This window comes from Magnolia sinica, chromosome 2 (assembly GCF_029962835.1).
Source record: "Magnolia sinica isolate HGM2019 chromosome 2, MsV1, whole genome shotgun sequence".
Classification (NCBI taxonomy): Eukaryota; Viridiplantae; Streptophyta; class Magnoliopsida; order Magnoliales; family Magnoliaceae; genus Magnolia; species Magnolia sinica.
This window is the reverse complement of record NC_080574.1, coordinates 114,342,558-114,364,060: the sequence shown is the minus strand read 5'-3', so window position 1 is coordinate 114,364,060 and position 21,503 is coordinate 114,342,558. Positions and strand designations below refer to the sequence as shown.

At 42.1% G+C, this 21,503-nt stretch overlaps 1 protein-coding gene across 1 annotated transcript; it reads right to left on the bottom strand.

Annotated features, from left to right (window-relative positions):
- Positions 1-1,461: 1,461 nt before the first annotated feature.
- On the bottom strand, positions 1,462-3,722 carry LOC131237420 (cytosolic invertase 1-like). Its single transcript, XM_058235168.1, has 2 exons — positions 3,143-3,722; positions 1,462-2,092 (listed from the first exon to the last, which is right to left on the bottom strand). The coding sequence occupies exons 1-2, from the start codon at positions 3,654-3,656 to the stop codon at positions 1,797-1,799; spliced, it is 810 nt and encodes a 269-aa protein (XP_058091151.1). The 5' UTR covers positions 3,657-3,722; the 3' UTR covers positions 1,462-1,796.
- Between the last annotated feature and the right edge of the window lie 17,781 nt (positions 3,723-21,503).

Genomic DNA, 21,503 nt, shown 5'->3' with positions numbered 1-21,503 from the left:
GAATCAGCCTTCAGCCGTCATTGCAATGCAATACTAGTAAATGCTAGCTGTAGCTACATAAAAGTTTGAGATTTTCATAGATTTGAATCGGTCCAGCTATGCCTTTCTCAGCAAATGCGACAAATCTGATTCATTTTAGTAAATTTCAGAAAATTGAGTGAGGAATGGGTAACTGTACTACCCAAGGGTGTGCTTTTACCTGCTGTAGTTAGTGTGCTATTTCACTTCTCTCCCTGCTATAGCTACAATGTCTTCAAACCATGGGAACTTATCTGAACCCATGGCCCCATCCTTCTTAAACTTTTCTCCCATTAATTATTGAGAGAAACCTTGATACTCATGCAGAGTGTGATGGTCGATACACAGGCACTTAAAACTTAGAAATTGCATATGGCACACAAGTGGATTCAAACTAGACTCTACAAAATTTGGATCCCAGTCTAGCTGCATCATGAATTTTAAAAAAAAATTCCTTTATTTGTTTTTCTGACTATTGGATGGGCGGATTGGATGGTTAAAACTGGAATAAAAAATCCCATGATCCTATTTCAACTATTTTCTGTTAATCAGAGGCTAGGATTGTTACGACCAATCTGATGTTTGGACTGTGACTTAGCCAGTGGTTTCCACAATTTAGTGGTTTAAGATGTGTGATTTCCAGACACTTGCGTAGTGTCATGTGCCCTAGTAATTGTACTATAGAATATGCAAACTACTGTGATGCACCCAAGCATTCTCTATCTAGAGAGAGAGATGGTAAACAGTTGTAATTGGTGGTAAACGGACGCACATAGGCGAAAAAGGTTGTTTGGTTGATGGTAAACAGTGGTAATTGGAATCAACGTAAAATGGAATGCAGCAAAATCATGTGAATTGGAATCTCTCAAAAGGTTGAGAATAGGATGTTAATGCTAGAAACAGTCGAATTCTCGAAAATGAGCACACTTTTATGGCCCACTTGAGGCATATTTATAATTTCTTTATTTTTTGTATATATTTCAATGAGCTTATTATAATTATTATGTTAAATGTCACATATACTAATTTGGGGTATTAAAATTGATTTACTTAATGCATTCCAATTAATAGCATCCAAACACAAAATTTGGATTTTAGTGTATTCTAATTACAGGCAAAAACACAACTCTTGAGAATTCCAATTCACATTGATTCCATTTACCATGTGATTTGAATTCCAGTCTATTCCAATTACAAGCATCCAAATGAACCCTTATTGAATTATGGTGGTGAGGACTGCTGATTTGGTGTGGCCGCATATAGATGGGCCATAATCCAGTAGATAAATGTGGATTGGACAGGTAGCTTCAAGGTCAGTGGCTTGGAAAATGTAAAGTTAACTAAAAACAGAGCAATGAATTGATCCAATGCCCAAACTCAAAACTGCATGGTGAGAGTTGCCCAATCAAATTTTTGGCCTGTATCCTGCTGGGTGGACCAGCAGATCAAGCCCCAATTGTCATACATGTTCTATTTCCACGACTTTTTCGTTAAGGAAAATGAATTAAATCTGGTCCACAGCAATGTAAAAAATGTATCTCTTTTTATTTGAACAGCAAGAAGCCTCTTCAAACTTGCATGGTATTGTACATATACAATGCCCCTGTTCCTTCTTTTCTTTTTTTTTTTTTTTTTCATATTCTCCTATTCTCTCTTTGTTTTTTCCTTTGCCATCCAAACAACCTTACAAAATGGAAGGAAAAAAAAAACTGCCAAAATAATGTATAGTAAGTGTAAAACAATCTCTCTCTCTCTCTCTCTCTCTCTCTCTCTCTCTCTCAACAATTCCATGAGCTCGATCTCTTGATGAGGGGCCTCATTTGCTTGTCTTCTTCTAATGAGATCATTCCCAGATGGGACGGATCTTCCAGCATCATCTTGGCCACCAGATACCCCGCGATCGACCATGTCTGAACCTTCCTTGCCTGTTTACCTATGTACCGCCCCAGCTTTCCATCATAGTATTCCGGCCAATTGTCTTTCAAGAGCCGGGTCTCAGAAAGCTCGATTGCTCGCATGGCAATCTGTGGGCGGCCTGTCTTGGTGCAGGCGGCAGTCAGCAGCCACAAGAGTACTGTAGGAAACAAATAAAAAAGAAAGAAAGAATATCACAAATGCTAGGAAAAAGGGACTGGTGCACTAAATAGTGCATGGAAACATTCAAGGGGCAATGGACGGATGTGGCACACATGCAAGATTGGATCCCTCATTGGTTGGGGTCCAAGATATGCCCTAAACTGAAGATAGCCTGGTCCACTCATCAGGTGGGCCACATGTACGACTGTATGGATCATTAGCCATATGCTGGCTGGTATGACATGGATGACTGTTTTCGCCAGACATGTGAGTATAATAAGGGCAAGAAGGCAAGCTATTGTAATCATTCCTCCATTTTCTAACATTAATCGTGAGAATGCATTGTTCTTAGGCCCAACCCACAACAGCAATCAGATGGGATTAGAGAAAATGAGAGCAGTGCTGTGATATGGAAAGGGATGTCTGCATTCATCAAGTGAAAAAAATGCATTCATCAAGTGAACTTGTCTGAATCAAACAAACATTGGTTCCTAACATGGGGATTTCTACATGAATTCCAAGTATGGCATGCGACCTTTATATTTGATTCAGGGAAGTTTGGCACTTAAGGTCAGAGGTGCCAAGATCCAAGCTGCTCATCTGGTGGCCCCACCATGTACATGTCATGGACAAAAGAAATCAAGCTAGCAAACTCATATGGTGCGTCACACCCAACCCAGCTATGTCGAACAAGAAACAGTTCACCAAATTTATTTAAACCACCCATTTCTTTTGTAGCCTGATCTTTGAACCAGGGCCATCTGAACAGTGGGAACATTTGAGTGGCTTGGATCTCACAGACGCCTTGACCCAATGAACTATAAGTTCTTCACTGCAGGGCTCTTTGTTGCACGACCTGACAAATCCACCACCTCATGAAGTGAGAGAATCAGGTTCCACAGGACTATAAATACACCCAACACTCATTTCAATGGTGACCTTCGGACATGTAGGAGATTGATCGGTGAGCCTCACTTGTATCATGATCATGGTGGGAAAAATGACAGCATTATAACAGCAAAACAGCAGTAGCTCAGACAAGACTAACCTGGCCAAGATCCTCCATTATGGTAGCTCCATCTAGTATTTTTGGGGTCCCAACCTGTTACGATCCGCCATTCATGGCTCTCTAACGCAGGATAACATATCTTCAAAGGCATTTCTCCAAATAATTCTTCCCATTGGGATTCGATAAGATCCATGATAGCTACTGATTGCTCGGGGGTTGCTAGGGAAGATAGGATTGCAACACAGTTGCCCAGACAAAACCATCGGAAGTCCATCCTTGCAGGACTGATGTTTCCGATGAAGTAGCCACCACGGATCGGCATGAAGTCGAACACCCAAAATGGGATCGAATCAGGAATAACATTAAACTTATTGACTGCTGTGTGAGAATATTCTTCGGTTTTGTAACGGTATATGTCATTTAGCTGCTGGAAATCGAGCCAAAAATAACTCCGCATGTGAAGGAAGGCGTGCAAGCGTTTCACAATTCGCTCCACAAACTTTTTCCCTTCCTCATCGTGTTTAAGCAGTTGCAAAGCGCACCTTAATGCCATAAAGAAAAGTGCTTGGATTTCGATGGGATAGCCATAAACACCCTGTTAAATGAGTATGCACCGCAAAAAAACTTAGTATATTCACTGATTGGGCAAAAATATCAGACAAAAGCGATCACTATAAAAGTTGTAAAACGCAAGCATGTTGGAGATTCCGAGAGTAAGGAAAGCTACTGCGCCGGACTATTTTGCAAATCAGTTCCCATGGGTACACATGGCAGCGCTGTATATGATTCAGACTGCTCATTTCAGTGGCCCATTGTGAGCAGAACTTTATTTTGAACTCCATAGTTAAAAACAAATAAGGCTCGCATAACTGTTTTAACGTTGAATGTTCCATAAATCTCAGAAGATCAACAAAGAAAAAGTCCTTTAGAGAAAGTGAAGTAAGCTCATGTTTATTTTTTATTTTATATATATTTTTCTTTTTAAAAAAACACACATTTTATTAAAAAGTAGGTCTTTTGCATGTGATTTATGGACATAGATTGGCTGTGGTAAACTATTGATAAAATGTTGGGGGACCGCAAAAGCATACAGAGTAGAATCAAGAGGAGTAATCCAATCACACAAACCAAGCACAACAAGAACAAATCAATTTAACATGAAAAAACACTTGTAGGAAAAAACTACGGCAGAAAGCTACATATGATCACTATGAAAGCAGAAATTACAAAGAGAAAAAGCTTACCTAATTCGAACAACCTCAAATTTCACTATTGTTACACCCTTTGAAACCCTTGGACAAATTAGGAATCCTGGAACTACCTCTCAATCTCGTTTACACCCATATATATAGCCTATAGAAGGATCCCAAGCAAAATCGGAAATAAATCCCACAAAATCACAACTCCGTGCAAAATTGTGCGGAAACTGTCGATGGCATCAAAGAGTCTTCGATGTTATCGAAACTAATCATTTGATGACATCGAAGCTACATCGATGACATTGAAAAAACATATCAACTGTCCAGAGACAAAACATGATTTTTCAAAAAATCCTCGATTGGATCGAGCTATGTTCGATGGCATCGAACCTTACCTTCCATGTCATCGACCACCCTCCGTTGGCATTGAAAAAAATGCCCTGATAGTCTAGTGACCAACTGGAGAAAATTCAAAAAATCTCGATGGGATCGAGTATTGTTCAATGCTATCAAAGGTGACATCGAACAGTCTATCAATGACATTGGCAGTCCTTGTATTTGACTGGATTTAAAACATCAAATACAACAATCTCCATCATGTTTTCAATAATCAAACATGTAACTTCTTGTTCTCTGCTCTTATCTCTGTCTTATAGCATAGATCCATCAACGCTTCTCGTGCACACTCCGTCTTCCTTTTTTACGTCATCGTTAAGCCTAGAGAAGTCACACAAAACTTAAACTTCTCTTCAGGAACCACCTTGGTGAGCATATCCATAGGATTCACGCTAGTGTGAATCTTCTCCAGAGTCACGCCTCCTTCCTCAAGCACATGTTGGATAAAATGGTGATGAACATCAATGTGTTTAGTACATGAATGATAAACATAGTTCTTAGCCAAATTAATAGCACTCTCGCTATCACAATTAAGCAGCACGACATCCTTCTGAAGCTCCAACTGATTAATCACGCCTCTCAACCAAACACCTTCTTTGAATGCCTCCGTCACTGCCATATACGCTGCTTCGGTTTTGGAAAGAGCCACCACAGATTAAAGGTTCAACATCCAACTAATTGCTCTACCCAATAATATAAACGTGTAACCTGAAGTCGACTGTCTGGAATCCACATTGCCTGCGTAATCCGAATCCACATACCCTACCAACTTTTCCCATGTCTTCTTAAAAGATAGGACATAGTCTTTTGTACCTCGAATGTATCGAAGTAGCCAGTCCATTGATTCCCGATGTTTCTTGCTGGGGTTTGACATGTATCTGCTCACCACATTGACTGTCTATGAAATATCTAATCTTGTGCAAACTATGACATACATTAAACTGCCAACCACATTCGAATAAGGCACACAAGACATATCCTGTTTTTCCTCATTTGATTTAGGACATTGTTTTGAGGAAAGCTTAAAGTGAGTCATGTGGGAAACACTCACCGGCTTTGCCTTGTCCATCCCATACTTGATCAACACATTTTCAAGGTATTTTGCCTGAGATAATTAAAGCCTGTTCATATTCCTACCTCTGTGAATATCTATGCTGAGAACATTCTTTGCAGCCCCCAGATCTTTCATCTTGAATGTCTCGGATAACTGAGTTTTCAGTACATCAATATTAGATATGTTATGACTAGCGATCAATATATCTTCAACATACAATACCAAGATGATGAACTGGCCATCGCTCAATGTCTTGTAATAGACACAATGATCGTATTCACTCTTAGTAAAGTTTTGACTCAATATGAAAGAATTAATTTTTTATACTACTGCTTATGCAATTGTTTCAGGTCGTACAACGATATTTTTAACCTGCAAACCTTGTTCTTTACCCCTTTAACTTTGTAGCCCTCTGGTTGCTTCATGTAAATATGCTCTTCCAATTCCCCATGTAGGAATGCAGTCTTCACGTCCATTTGTTCCAGCTCGAGATTGTATTAAGAAACTAGTATTAATACGAATCTGATAGACACCTACTTAGCCACCGGCGCGAATATCTCTGTGAAGTCAATTCATCCTCTCTGAGCGTAATCCTTCGCTACCAACCTTTCTTTATATCTATCATATTTCCTTTTAAATAACCACTTACATCTGATCACTTTTCAGCCCATTGAAAGTTCCACTAACTCCTATATATTGTTCTTGTACAAGGAGTCCATTTCATCGTCTATTGTTGCCTTCCACTTTTCTGCATATCGCTTATCAAGAGTCTCTTAAATATTAGACAGGTCCCCTTCATCCATAATGAGGGTATATGCGATATTTGAGTCGTCCCTGTATACTGCTGGTAATCTATGATCTCGTGGTGGATTTCTCCTCACAAGCGGTTGCTCCACCAGCTCTTGTACCTCTATCTGTGAATCTGTCTCTGCCTAAGTATTATCTATGTCAATCTGAACGTCTACAACCAATCTTTCAGGTTCCTTTTGCTCATCCTGATCATTCTTGTGGAATAGGGAGCCTTCATCGAATCTGATGTCGTGGCTAGTGATGACCTTGCGTGTGACCTTATCGTATAACCCATAACCCTTCACACCAATACCACAGGCATTAAAAATATACTTTTTGGTTCTTTGGTCAAGCTATCTCTCTCAATTGACGGTACATGAGAGTATGCCTCACAACCAAATATGCGCAAATATGAGTAGTCAACCATATGACCACTCCAAACTTCCTCTGAGATCTTACAATCAATTGCTACAAAAGGGGACCAGTTCACCAAATAGTAAGCCGTGTTAACAACCTCAGTCCATAAGTCTTTACCCAACGTAGCTTTACTTAACATGCTCCGTGCCCTCTTCATGTGTGTCTAATTCATCCGCTTAGACAAGCCATTTTGTTCGGGTATGTGGCACATTGTGTTGTGCCTAATAATCCCTTCATCTTTGCAATATTCATTAAACTCAGCTGAAGTAAATTTGCCACCATTATTAGTCTTTAAAACTTTTATTTTTCGCCCCGACTTTTTTCCACCATTACCATTCATTGTTTGAATTTGGTGAAAACTTCGGATTTATATTTCATTAAATAAAAACTTTTTGATAATAGTCATCAATGAATGTGACAAACCATAATGACCCTCCAACAGAAACCACGAGCAATGACCCCCATATGTCAAATTGCATATAATCAAGCACTCTCTTACATACATGTTTACAAGTTTTAAATGATAGCCTAGATTTTTTTTCCATATATGTAATGCTCGCATATATTTAAATCAGAATTATTAAAAACTGAAATTAAACAACAATCAGAAAGTACCTTCATGCCCCGCTTGCTCATGTGGCCTAGACGAGCATGCCACATATGTATAGCTGTGGAGTCCGTAATTGCTGTTGTCGCTCCATCTATGCTCCCGATCAACCTGTAGATGTTACCATGCCTCTGCGCTTTCATAATCATGAGTGCCCCCTTTGATACTTTAAGGACGTTATTTAACACCGATGAACTTGCACCCTATTGCATCGAGTGCACCGAGAGAAACCAAGTTCTTCTTCATGTCAGAAACATGCTTGACCTCGGTGAAGGTACACTCCATCCCATCAAACATCTTGATGCGCACCGTAGCAACAACCACAACATTGCAGGCATTATCATTGCCCATAAACACCTGTCCACAATCACACTCCCCATAACTGGTGAACCAAATTCGATGAGGAGTCATGTGATATGAAGCCCATGTGTTAAGGATCCACTCGTCTCTATGATCATCGTACAAGTGTCCAATCATAGACACTGACAACACATCACCTCCACTTATATCTTCATCAGACATGGCAGTGTCGGCCTCCCTGGAAGAAGCCTCTGAGTTTTCTTTCTTTGGTTTAGGATTTGTATAATCTTTCTTCATGTGCCTAGCCATCCCACAGTTCTAGCACTTTAACTTGCCCTTGCCCTTACCTTTGGATTTGGATCTCGATCAAGAAGATCCTGTATCTTGTTCAGTATTCCTGCCCCTTATAAGTAGTGCATCAGAAGAAGCCCTCATGCTACTATTTTTCTTTCTCATGGCCTTTCCATGAAGAGCTGAGATAACGGTGTCTACACTCAGGGACGTATTACCGTTACACAAAGAGTCCCTGAAGACTCATACGATGCCGGTAGATAATTTAGTAAAATACATGCCTGACTTCATCTTTGACCACTTCCTCCATGTCTAGTAACTTGCAAATTAACTTGTTAAAATTACTTATGTGGGCCTCCACATCTCCACCCTCTGCCATCCTGAAGTTGAACAACTGCAACTTCAAGTGTAGATGATTTTCTAGGGACTTTTTAGAATAAACGTCCTCTAATTTCGCCCACAACTCCATTGCGGTTTTCTTCCTCATAACGTTATAGAGAACCTCATCCGTTAGACATAATCGGATTGAGGATTTAACTTTCTTATCCAAAGTCTTTTAATCATCATCATTTATAGACTCACGTCACTCCTCAAGAGCCTCATCTAGCCCTTGCTGAGTTAATAGACTAATCATCTTAATGTTCCACAACTCAAAGTTATTTTTACCTAAGTACTTCTCAATGTCATACTTCAGATTTTCGGCCATTGATACCTCCTTACAGATTCAAGTCTGCGCCCCAACATTATCTCTGATACCACTTGTTGGGGGACCGTGGAAGCACACAGAGTATAATTAAGAGGAGTAATCCAATTGTACAAACCAAGCACAATAAGAACACAATGATTTAACATGGAAAAACCCTTGTGGGAAAAAAATGGCACAAAGCAATAGATGATCACTATGAAAGCAAAAATTACAAAGAGAAAAAGCTTACCCGATTCAAACAACCTCGAATCTCACCCTTGCTACACCCTTTGAAACCCTTGGACGAATTAGGAACCCTAGAATTACCTTCTAATCCTGCTTAAACCCATATATATAGCCTATAGAAGGATCCCAAGCAAAATCAGAAACAAATCCCACAAAATTCCAACTCGGCGCAAAATTGCACGAAAACTGTCGATGTCATTGAAACTAATCCTTCGATGGCATTGAAAAAACACATCAACTGTCCAGAGACAAAACATGATTTTTTGAAAATCCTCGATTGCATCGAGCTATGTTCGATGTCATCGAACACATTTCGATGACATAAAAAATGCCCAGATAGTCCACTGACCAACTAGAGAAAATCCAAAAAATCTCGATGGGATCGAGTACTATTCGATGCCATCGACAGGCCCTATATCTGACTGGGTTTAAGACATCAAATACAATAATGAGTAGTGGGAGGTAGGAAAATGTAGTGGAGAGGTATCAATTCAAAAAGAGATTACTTGGAAAGGAATTGAGAGAGGCAAAGAATGACACTAACTCACTATTTGATTGCTCATGCACATAGAAAATTTTAACTGATTCAAGTGAAGTCTTGTACATACATATATGTGCCCTGACTGAACTTTTGACTATTTTTTAAGTATTAAAACTCATTTAATAAACATTTCCTATTTGGCATTTTGCAACCTTTAGGGGTTGGCCCCACCATGCATAGGTCAAGGTCCAAAAGTCAACCTTGTCGGACAATCCTAATTGCTTGATCAGAATGAGGCCTAATAGATTGCGGTGATGGTGCCATTTCCCCTCAAGTGGAGTTAATATCGCCCAGCCAAACTATTTTTAGGCCATGGCCCATGTATGTTGAGGTAAGAGGATGAGTCCTTTAGATCTTTTATTTGCTGGTAGTAGTCCTATAAAGACCTAATAACTTAGTTTCTGTCATGACTCCTTAAATCCAAGCAATCTACTTGCTGTTCCCTACATCCTTCCCAGTGTTCATTTACATGCCACTTGATCAAATCAATTAGCAAATAAAATTGTATCTCGACCTCTATCGAGGATTCATCTAAGGCAATCTCGAACTCAAGTCTGATTTGGGATGTTACTAGATCTATTGAACGGAAAAAAAATAAAAAATAAAAAAAATAAAAAACTGGGTTTGGCTCAAACCCAAATCAGTGCCCTATAGGTGTTTGACTGTAGAAAAAGTAACAGAATACCAACTGTTATAGGGAAAAACGGACCGACCTACGGAAAAAGGTCAGGCCGGACCCTACACGCTCAACCAAGCAAATATTAAGCCCCTCTGTTCTCCTCTCCATGGTAAAGAGATAGAGAAGGAAGGAGAGGAAGAAGAAGCACAGTTGCCATGGGAATTCGCTTCCTACTTAAAATCTGTGGCCGAAGAACATGCCTGCAAGAGCCCTACCTTCATCGATTCCAAGGTCTCCGGAGTTCATCAAGAGCGCTCCGTTCCTTTACTCGACTAAGGAGATAGGTGGACATTACCCAAGTCGACATTACCTAGGTCAGTATGACCAGGCCGGCTTAGCCCAGGTCGGTATATCCCAGGTCGGCACATGTAACATCCTAAATTTTCGCTATTTTAAATATTCCTAAAACCCTTGAAATTTTTTAAAATAATTAACTTATGTTTTCACTTACTGACCTGATGTTAGCCTATACGCGAGTGATACCGATAAAGAACCGCATAAATAAGATTAATCAATCGTAGAAAGCCAACGAATCCAACGATTTAGAGTGATTATGACCGAGTGTCATTTTCGCTAATTGCAAATAATCCACACTATGAACATAGTTAATCTGAACCCTAATAATTACGTATAAGAAATCTTGATACCTAATTCATTTCAGAAATGCCCCGATTATCCGAACAAGCTCTAGACCACTCGTTAGTGGGCCACTAGTTTTGAAACTATAAAATAATGTCTGTCTCACTGGGCTTGACGTCATACGTGTGTGGCCAATTAAGATAGTAACCAAAATTGCGGAACTTGGGCCAGAGGCTGAGTGCTTGAAATGCACAAATACCCTAGGCTGAAGCTTGAAACTTATGTAAATAGACATTCCGCTCTTTCGTGAAGCCGTTAGATCGCATCCAAACTCGAGGTATGAGTTAAGGATATTTCCCTACTCATATCCGTATAACTATGACCCTGATCGAACATTGATAGCCGTCGATCGCAAGTAGGGTCCCCTCGGTCAATCGAGACATCCAATCTCCACCAAATTTGGGCCGATCGCTCATCCTATGATGAGGCACCTGCCTCATGGCGCGGATGGGCCAATAGGCCCTTGAAATAGCTCTATGGGCTAAAATTCAGCCTACTAGGGGCATGCATGCTAGAAAAAGGGCCCCCAGGGCCATTTAGACATAAAATCTGGGCTATATAAGGCCTAAAAATTCACTCTTTCACTCCCATACGAATTTCAGCTTCCAGGGAGAGAGGGAGTGGGGAGAAGTGGAAGAAGGAGTTCCTTGGGGAGCTGAGTTGGGGAATTTTCCTCTTGCTGTTGCCCACGTCAGAGCCCGCAACAACACCCCACTTTAAAGAGTGGCCTGATGACGATAGAGAGGTAATCCCCTAGCCCTCTTTTGAAATTTGAGCCTTGTGAGCTATTACATGCGCCCTTACAAGCTAACCTATGCGACGCAGGGCGTTAATCTGTTAAATACTTGGCTAGAATCCTAGGAGCAGTGCTAAGTAAATCGGTGGGCTACCCTTAGGTGTGACCATTACCTTTATGTTGCCAATTATCGAACCTATGCCGTAAATAATGATTGTGTAGTGAAAATTGTGAATTGCATGCTAACTAGTGACTAATCCTTAGGCCTATTATCATCTGTGAAGTACAAATTTTCATTTATGGTTATCGATTATTGATTGCATGCTAGAATAGACTGGATTCACTGAAATTTCATGCCCACATGATCCATATTTCCCCCCTAATACATGCGCCTAATTTGTTGGTTGTTGTAAATTGTGTGATGATTGAATAATGCACTTGCATACCTATTTGTTTGCCCATATCAGCTAAAATATCCTGAAATACTGTTGAGTTGGATGCTTGTTCCTAAATAGAATTATTTATGGTAAGCTGTAGAATTTTAGTCTATTTGTAATTGGGTTGGCCAGCAAACTGAAAAAAATTTACAAGGGCAGCCTTACTGGATTGGTTGTCCTGGGCCAATCTGACCGATTCAGGTTAAAGATGGACAACCGACAATAGTTGGACTACGCGGGATGCTTACACCCAATGCCGGTTGCGCTGTAGTTCACCTGAGTTAGCCAAACTATTCCACTAGTTGGCCAACCATGTATATTCACCATGTATGATCACGCCTGTTTGAACCTGGGACACCCCATGACCTTGAAACGACTACTTACAACTGTTAGTGACACGATCTACAAGTCTCGAGAGCTGGGCATGGTGGTATGGGACACTATGCTTGAGCTGTCAGCTTACGCTGGGGTGACGAGCCTCCCTGTAGTGACCGCGAGCAATCTAGTTTACAAACCCACCTTTCGTACGAGTGCAATTGGGAGTGATGAACCTAGACAGATCAAGGCTCATAGGCACGAGGCAGCTACAGCCACCCTGGGCCTCGTGATTAGATTAGGGCCGTGATTTCATGGGAGTGCCTGAGATTCTCCAATCTTGCTGGACAAATGGACATAACTAAACATTCGGCTAACATGATCATTATCGCATTGTATTAGTTAGGTTGGCGACTTGACAGTAGAGGTCGCATTGAGGGAGTGTTGGTCATATGTGAACGTATAGATGGAGTCGCTTGAGGGAGTGTTAGATGGCGAGGGTATGCATCATATCATAATAACATGCACGTACATTAACAAAAGTATTTAGGGACTATATGCTTAAATTGCTTTTCATTAATTGTGTATGTGGATTTGATAGCTTGTGTAACTTGATGTTAATGGAACAACTGAGTTGATCACTCCTAGGACTGTGTTTTAAAACATTATCCAGACCCTATCTTAGATATAGGTATCACAGAGTCTGATGCACTGGATGGGGCATCCATAGACTCGGAGGAGGAGCTCTCATATTTCTAGCTCTTAGGCAAGCCACTATAGTTGCCCTAGGGCCAGCGATAGAGCCATAAGGCAGGGACGTTTTGTACATCTTTTTGACTATATGTATTTTGCTGGGGCGTGGTCCTGTATACTACGCATTTACACATCATTTTTTATTGTCATGACCTAATTTAGTTAGTTGATTTCAATTTACGCCACATGATCCATTTAATTTTTCAAATGTTTATATACCAATAAAATGAAATCTAAATTAGTTAAATATGCAAAGCATAAGTGGCTCTCAAAAACTCAGGAGTCGGGCATTACTCGACTCTCAAAATTTAGGTCGTTACAACACACTTCAGGTCGGCTCAGCCTGCCTCCTATCAAGCTCTGACCACATCCACTCGAGATCTTTGCCGAAGATCTAGGAAGCCTATCACGATAGAGATATATCCGAGATCTTCGAAGGATATCCGCGACACGCTCAGGATCCTGAGATCTTCGCTAAGGATCTCAGGAGATTCACCACACGCTCGGGATCGAAATCCCTCTACAATATGCACCTACTAAATAGGGAGATATCCTCTATGTCACCACCTCTCCCAAATTATAAATAGAGATGCCTCTAATGGTAAAAGGTACGTGTAATCTTTAGTCCTAAATTTCGACACTCAACTAGACCTAGATTTCTTTCCTGACTTAGGCATCAGAGGGTCCCTTGCTCTAGCTAGGGTCTTCCTGGTTTGTTCATTGTGCAAGTAAGCAGGTCCAAAGAGGGATAACTAGATTTCTGCATCAACAGTTTGGCGTCGTCTATGGGAACGACATTGAAAGCATTCTCATCTCACCATAGTTCAACAATGGTGAAAGGGAAGAAGAAAGCTCTGGCCTCCTCTGTTACGCCCAACCTCGCACCGCCGGAGCAGTCTGCCAGCCACTGGGATTCCTCTTCCCAGCTGCAGTTGACTCTGCGCCCGTGGGGTCGATGCAATGATCCCGCAGTTGGGGAGGATGACTTGTCTCCCTCGAGCAACAATTTGAGATGTTAAACAGCAACATGAACTCCATGAAGCAGATATTGGAACAACTACAACCCCACCCCACATAAGGGGACAAGCCAGTGGCAGGTCCAATGGTTCGAGAGCTCCCCGAGCCATCTTACGTGCTTGTTGTTTCCCACAGGAGTCAGCAACTCAGAACATCAAGGTTGACACCTTCTCATGTCTCGGGAACCACCGCACTGGCTACTTCCGACCTATGACATGAGATGGATATAAAGAAGCACGACAAAGCACTTGAAGTCGCGACTAAGGTTATGGCTGAAAGCGGTGACCCCTGGGAAGCCGAGCTCAATGACCTGCGAGGTTAGATCAACAACATACATTAGGCCTACCACTCTAACGTCTCGACCTCAGTGGAAGCAATACTAGAGGAAACTAAACCTCTATTCACCACCGACATTATGCACACATAGTTGTCGCCCCATACTTCGGAACAACTGACCCAGTCGAGCACTAGGAATCCTTCAGGGCTTGGATGAATTGCAAGGTGCATTAACCGCAGTCATGTGTCACACATTTTCTTTAACCCTGACCGGAGCAGCTCGAAAGTGGTTTCGATAATTGAAGTTGCAATCGATCAGCTCTTTTACGCAGCTTAGCAAAGCCTTCATCACCAATTTCATTGGAGGGAAGGAGAGCCTTAAACCCACTTCCCACCTCCTCAATATAATTATAAACGAAGGCGAGCTACTAAGGGATTACATTAAATGTGTCAACCTGGAAACCATGCAAGTGCACGCGCACTTAGAAGAAATTTCTTTAACTGCCATGGTGGGAGGCCTCAAGGAAGGAATATTCCTCTTTTCTCTTAACAAAAATCCTCCCATGACGATAGCCGACCTCCTCAACAAAGCCCAAAAATACTCTAACACTAAAGAGATCGTTACTCTGCAGAAAGATGTTCAGAATAAAGGGAGCTCGGCCAAAGAAAAATGACCTAAAGAAGAATCCGCTTTGGCCAATGACAACAAAAGAAGGAAGGACAATGAGCCCCCAAGGAGCCATTGCCTAAGCAGGCGACTTAACAACAGGTTCAGTTCGTATACCCCTCTCAATGCGACGCCTGAGCAGGTCCTCATGGAGGTCCGAGACAAACGAATCCTTAAATGACCAAACAAAATGAAATCTGATGCAGATAGACAAGACAAGCAAAAATATTGTCACTTCTATCGAGACCACAGCCACTCAACTAGTGACTGTTTCAACCTGAAAGAGGAAATTGAAGCTCTCATTCATAATGGGCACCTACGTGAGTTTATCAATAGAAAGGAAGAACGAGCTGACCCGAAGAATGAGCAACCCATCAACAATGAACCAACCAGGAAAATTCGCACAATCTTTGGAGGGCCTGCCGGGGGAGGTGACTTAAACCGAGCTTGGAAAGGCCATGCCAGAAGTATCGTCACTCTAGCTCAGAGCATCAGGTCCTTGTCACTAGCAGACCCCTGAAAGATCAGAAGATAATGCCTTGTGATCTGACCTTCACTGAAGAGGACGCCCGAGGCGTTCACCACCCCCATGACGATGCACTCGTGGTAACTATAACTATATCTAACCGCAGAGTGTTTCATATCCTGGTGGACACTGGTAGCTCGGCAGACATCCTCTTCGCCAAAGCATTCGACAAAATGAGAGTTGGGCAACCTTGACTCCGAGCCATCAAAACTCCCCTGCTTGGATTTGCAGGGGACAAGGTCACATCAGAAGGATCGATTCAACTCCTAGTCACAGCTGGAGAAGGGAAGAACCAGACAACAACCATGATCGACTTCTTGGTGGTAGACTGCCCCTCTATCTACAATGTCATTTTCGGATGACCTCACTCAATGCTCTTCAGGTCGTTGTGTTGATGTACCATCTCTTGATGAAGTTCCTCACCGAACATGGTATCAAACTAGTCAAGGGAGTCCAACAAGAAGCTTGGCAGTGCTATTTGATGGCACTAAGTACCTAGCACCAGGCAATGGCCATCACCTCTCTTGATCTCCGAGAAGACTCAAATGAAAGAGGGCGCCCTATGAAAGACCTCATACTTGTGCCACTTAATGACTCCGACCAAACCTGAATGGTGTAGATCGGGTCATCCCTGACACCACCGTTACGAGATGAAGTCATAAGCCTCCTTCGATAATATGCCAACATGTTCGCATGGTCTCATCAAGACATGCTCGGCATCAGCCTAAAGGTTAATGTTGACCCCGACTATCGATCAATCCGATAGAAGCGAAGAGTGTTCGATCCCGAACGGAATGCCATAATTGGAGACGAAGTCAAAAAACTCCTCAATGCCAACTTCATCGAGGAAATTTACTATCTAGATTGGATAGACAATGTCATCTTAGTTAAGAAGTCCAATGGGAAGTAGCGGGTTTGTGTTGATTACACCAACCCGAACAAAGCCTAGCTTAAGGAAAACTTTCCTCTCCTCAGATTCGACTAACTCGTCGTCAACAAGGCTAGACATGAACACCTGAGCTTCGTGGATGCCTACTTAGGCTACAACCAAATCGCTATGCACCCATATGACAAGCAGAGGATGACTTTTGTTATATGTAACGTCTCGAAAAAATTCGTATAAAGACCCGAGTACCACCTCAAGCAGAAATCATTAAGGACCAAATCCCTTTAGAAATTAGATGTGGATTAATTAGGTGCTAAACTAGATTATCTATGAAATTAGCACTAATCACTTTAAATACGATCTGTATGACCCAAAATCTGCAGGATCGCTAACGCTACATTGCCTAAAAACTTAGGATCCTTCTTAAAACCCAGTTGCTCTTGGGAGCGCATCGAAACTCCGTATCAGACCTGGACCGCACGTCGAAAGTCTGATATCCCCAAATCTATATGGTTATGACTGCCTTGCTGGACTTGGCAATTATCTCAAAAATCAAGTCCTAAAGGTATCCAGAAAAGCATAACATGAGCACAGAGCGAAGTGTGTGAGAAACACAAATATTTTTAGGAAATGAACTGAAACTTAAGTGAATTAAGTCGTTTGCTTGCAGGCCAAATCTAAGGATTTAGACCGTCAAATTCTGACCCAATTACACTCTCAGATCAGAAAAAATTTTCAACACATGTCAGTGCACTTGTGACCCTGATCGAGTACCGATGACTGTTGAACTGAAACTGGTCCCCCGTGGTCGATCCACTGATCCGATTGGACCGAGATCTTAAACTGACCTAGATCCAATGGCAGGGAGCTTAAGTCCGACTGCATGTAGAAAAGGGGCCTCCAGAACAGCTCCGTTGGACCGAAGCGGCCAGTCTTTGACTATAACCTAAGTATACCATGGCCCTGGGGCCATTCCCATCAGTTCTAGGCCTATATAAGGGCCTTAAACCCTCTCTCTCCCTTGCCATACGAATTCTATAAACCCTAGGAGAGAAGAGAGAAAAGAAAGGGAGAAAGTGAGGAGAAGAGAGAGAGAGAGTGTGAGAGTTAGTTCCTGGGACTCGATCCCATCGCTCCACGTGCCGAATTAGGTTGTCTGTATCGCTATCCCGGTGATTCCGACTCCGTTATTGGGTAAGAAATCCTAACCCCAAATTTGTTTAGGGATTTAAATAGAGTAAGTGTTGAAGTAGCTAACTTATTTCATGCTATAGGTTGCCATTGTGCCGTAGGCGAGACTTAGTGTTTAAACTGAATTCGTTACGAGTCTACCGGTGAAAGGTGTAGACTATAAACGTTTAGGTTATGGTTTTCAAGGCTTTCAATGTCAGTAATGATTTATGGCTGGCTTGATTGCTATCACATGTGCTTAGATACAAGGTTTTTCCTACATATGCTTATATATAGACTATGTTGATTTATAACACAATCCATGTGTTTGTTGAAATGTTTGAATGAGTATGGAATTTGGATTCGTGCTTGCCATGATTATCTGTCATGGATATATGATTGTTGTATAGGTGACAACTCTTTGGTGAAAGGATTTGCCATAATACATGTTATAACCAACATACGTCATGTATGTTATAGTGTGTAGTCTATGTATTTGTAAAAATGTCTGAATGAGTAAATAGTGGGTAAATTGTATTTTATGTGGGTATTGAGATAAGATTCTTAACTACCTTAGCTATGTGTATAAATCCATTCATGTAACTTAGATTATGTGATGTGATTTACATATGAAATGTATAGGTGTGAAAGCATGTTTATTTATACTTTATAAAAATGCTCAAGTGGTTCCCTTGTTTGAATTAATTGTTTATTACTGATATGCCTATCACATATGCTTTCTTGTTATGTTTAAGTATATTTGGGACTGCTACATAGTCCAGGCGATCGGTAAAGATTCCGGAGTTAGTGACCGAGGTTGTTCCGGCACATCAGATATGTTCGGGGAATCCGAGTCGTATGCAGATTTACCAACAGTGGTTAGGCCACACGGAGTGCTTACGCACTCTACGTCGACTAAGTCAACATACGCTCGTACTAACCGAGCTTGTCAAGTAACCCGATTGACCCATTATATGTTCACCATGTATGGACGCTACTGCTTGAATCTAAGGTGCCAACTTACCAGTGAAGATCCCGTTTAACCTTGGTACCTCGATCTGATAAGACTCATGAGCCAGACATGGTGGTGTATGGGACATCGTGGTCGAGCTGTCAGCCTACCCTAGGGTGATGAGCCTCCCCGTAATGACCAGTGAGCAACCCAAACTCATAAGCCGAATATGGTGGTGTATGGGACACTGTATTCGAGCTGTGGGCCTATAATCAGGTGACGAGCCTGTAGTGACCACGAGTATACATTAGGACTATGCTAAGGTGACGAGCCTTTTCGTAGTGACCTCGAGTATAAACTAGGCCTGCGCTGAGGTAACGAGTCGCTCTGTAGCGACCTAAAAACTGCCTATCATATGTGACTACTAGGATTGACGACCCTAGATGGATTAATATTTGGGTATATGATGTAGAGGGAGGTACCTTAGCTTCGCAATCCTGCTGTATGAATATGTCTAATTAAGAACTTGGTTAATCACGTACATGCACCTCATTGCATGTGCCTTTGGCGTTGAAGTTGAGCACAACAGGAGTGTTGCATGCCGCAATCGTGAGATGATGTCGCAGAGGGAGTGCAGGCGAGGGCATACATCATTATCGCATATCATCCTTGCATTAACAAGAGTATTTAGGACATGAGTGTTGTACTGCTTTATTATTACTTCTTGACTAAATTGATAACATGTGAACCTTTGCTTTATAGCTCCATTGAGTTGATCACTCACTCCCACATTCTGGGACGATGTTTTAAACACCAACCAGACCTTTTTGTAGATGCAGATGATGGCGATGCTTTCGAGACAGAGCCAGACTTTTACGATGATGAGGAGTTCTCCTATATGTAGCTATCAGGTGGGTTTCTATAGACCGTAGATTGATCGACAGGGTTACAGGGATGCTGTATAAATGTCATTACACTTGTCATTTTACATTTTAGAGCACCCATGTATATTCATTTTGTCCATTTTGGGAGTATACATGTATATATTTAACCTAGTAACATGTTCACGCTTTAGAGACTTACAACAGTTTATACATTTTATATAATTATCATAGTCTTTCGATTGCGTAATTTAACTGTCTCTAAAGTATGATATACTGTTTGGTATAATCCCACTCATGTTTAAGGCACTAATATAGACAACATTTAATCATTATTTTCTATGTTGCATAAGTGATGTGTTGGAACTCGGGAGTTGGGCTCCTGCTCGACCCCCGCTTTTCATGGCGTTACAAGTTGGTATCAGAGCATGATTTGGATTAAACTGGACCTGGGTTATGGTCAGACGATGTACACTAACGTATTTCGATGTAGGATGGTGCGAGAAAACGTAGAAATGGACGTAGGATTCCCAACTTTGCCAAATGACGAGATTGATCAAAATCGACCATAGAAATTGGATCCGTAGGCCTTTGTGATCATGTGAAATGATCCCAACACCTTTCCCGACCATCAATCGATGGGCTTAGATGGAAATTTAATAAGTTCCACATTTAAACAAACCAAAGAGCGTGAATATATGCGAGATGGAACCCGAAACGACTCGATCGGAGTCGGAGGCCAAATCGGTACAATTTGGGGGGATCCAAAGTGGACCCCGCACACATATGGCTCCTCGAGGGGGGGGGGGGGGGGAAGGGATGCCATCGCTCATGAGGTGAGGCCTCACCCGGATGTCCAGCGACTGGCGATGCCATCGCCGGATCGACGAGGCCTCATCGCTCGCTCTGTCCGGGCCTGTTAGGCTGTAGCGGGCCAGTCGGGTCTGCTCGTGTCCAAGGCTATGGGTCCCGCCAAAATGTGTGGGGACCCTTATAACCTCCCCAATTGCTCCCCTCTCCCCTAATACACTCCTATAAGCTTCCTTTTTCTCTAAAAGTTCTTTTTCCCCTCTCAAATCTCCCCTCCATTCTCATAAATCTCCTTCATTTCCTTCATTCCATACACACCTCCACCACCTTCATCAAAACCCATCTTCCATCTCCTTCATTTTTCCCTTTTTGAGCACACAAGATCATAGATGTGTCTCATACTTCTCCAAAACCAACAATCCATCCTAATCCCCCATTGTTATTTTACTCAAATGGCTCTCTTTGAGCTTGTAGTGGCTATTTTCTCCATCTCCACACTTCTTTCTCTCATAGGGAAGAAGATGGCTTCCACGGACAAGGCCGGGCCTAGCGGCCCTACTCGTTCAAGGAGGCTGAGAAGCGCCACCGCAGGTATGAGCACCGATTGAGAGATAAGGACAAAGCGGGACCTCAATCCCTAGGCTCCCCTCGAGAGAGCTCTACTGATGGATCTGTCCCATGGAAGATTTCAGGGCCCTAGGGTCCTTTTTGAAGCACACGTGGACGAGAAGCTCTTTGGGGAATATCTGGTGATGGACCGCCTGGTGGATGCGGGGCGAGGTCCCATATTTGAGGGCAAGTTCCACGCAAATGTGAGCACTGTCCGAGCCTTCTATGCTCATATATGGGAGCCAACGCTGGAGCCTTTACAGTTCAAAATTTTCATGGGAAGGCGGGAGGCCACGGTTGCTGTTGGCTTAATAGCCCGACTCATTGGGATGTCGCTTGGCGAAGTCCATGCTAGTGAGAAGAGTCTTAGGAGTGCATGCGAGAGGGATCGCCACATGCGATTCCTTTGTGGCCAACTGGCCCACTGAAATCCAAACAATAGCCTCCTAGCATCCAATATGACCGATGACTTCCACCTGCTCCACCACATCTTCACATACAACGTGTATCCTAGGTGGAGCA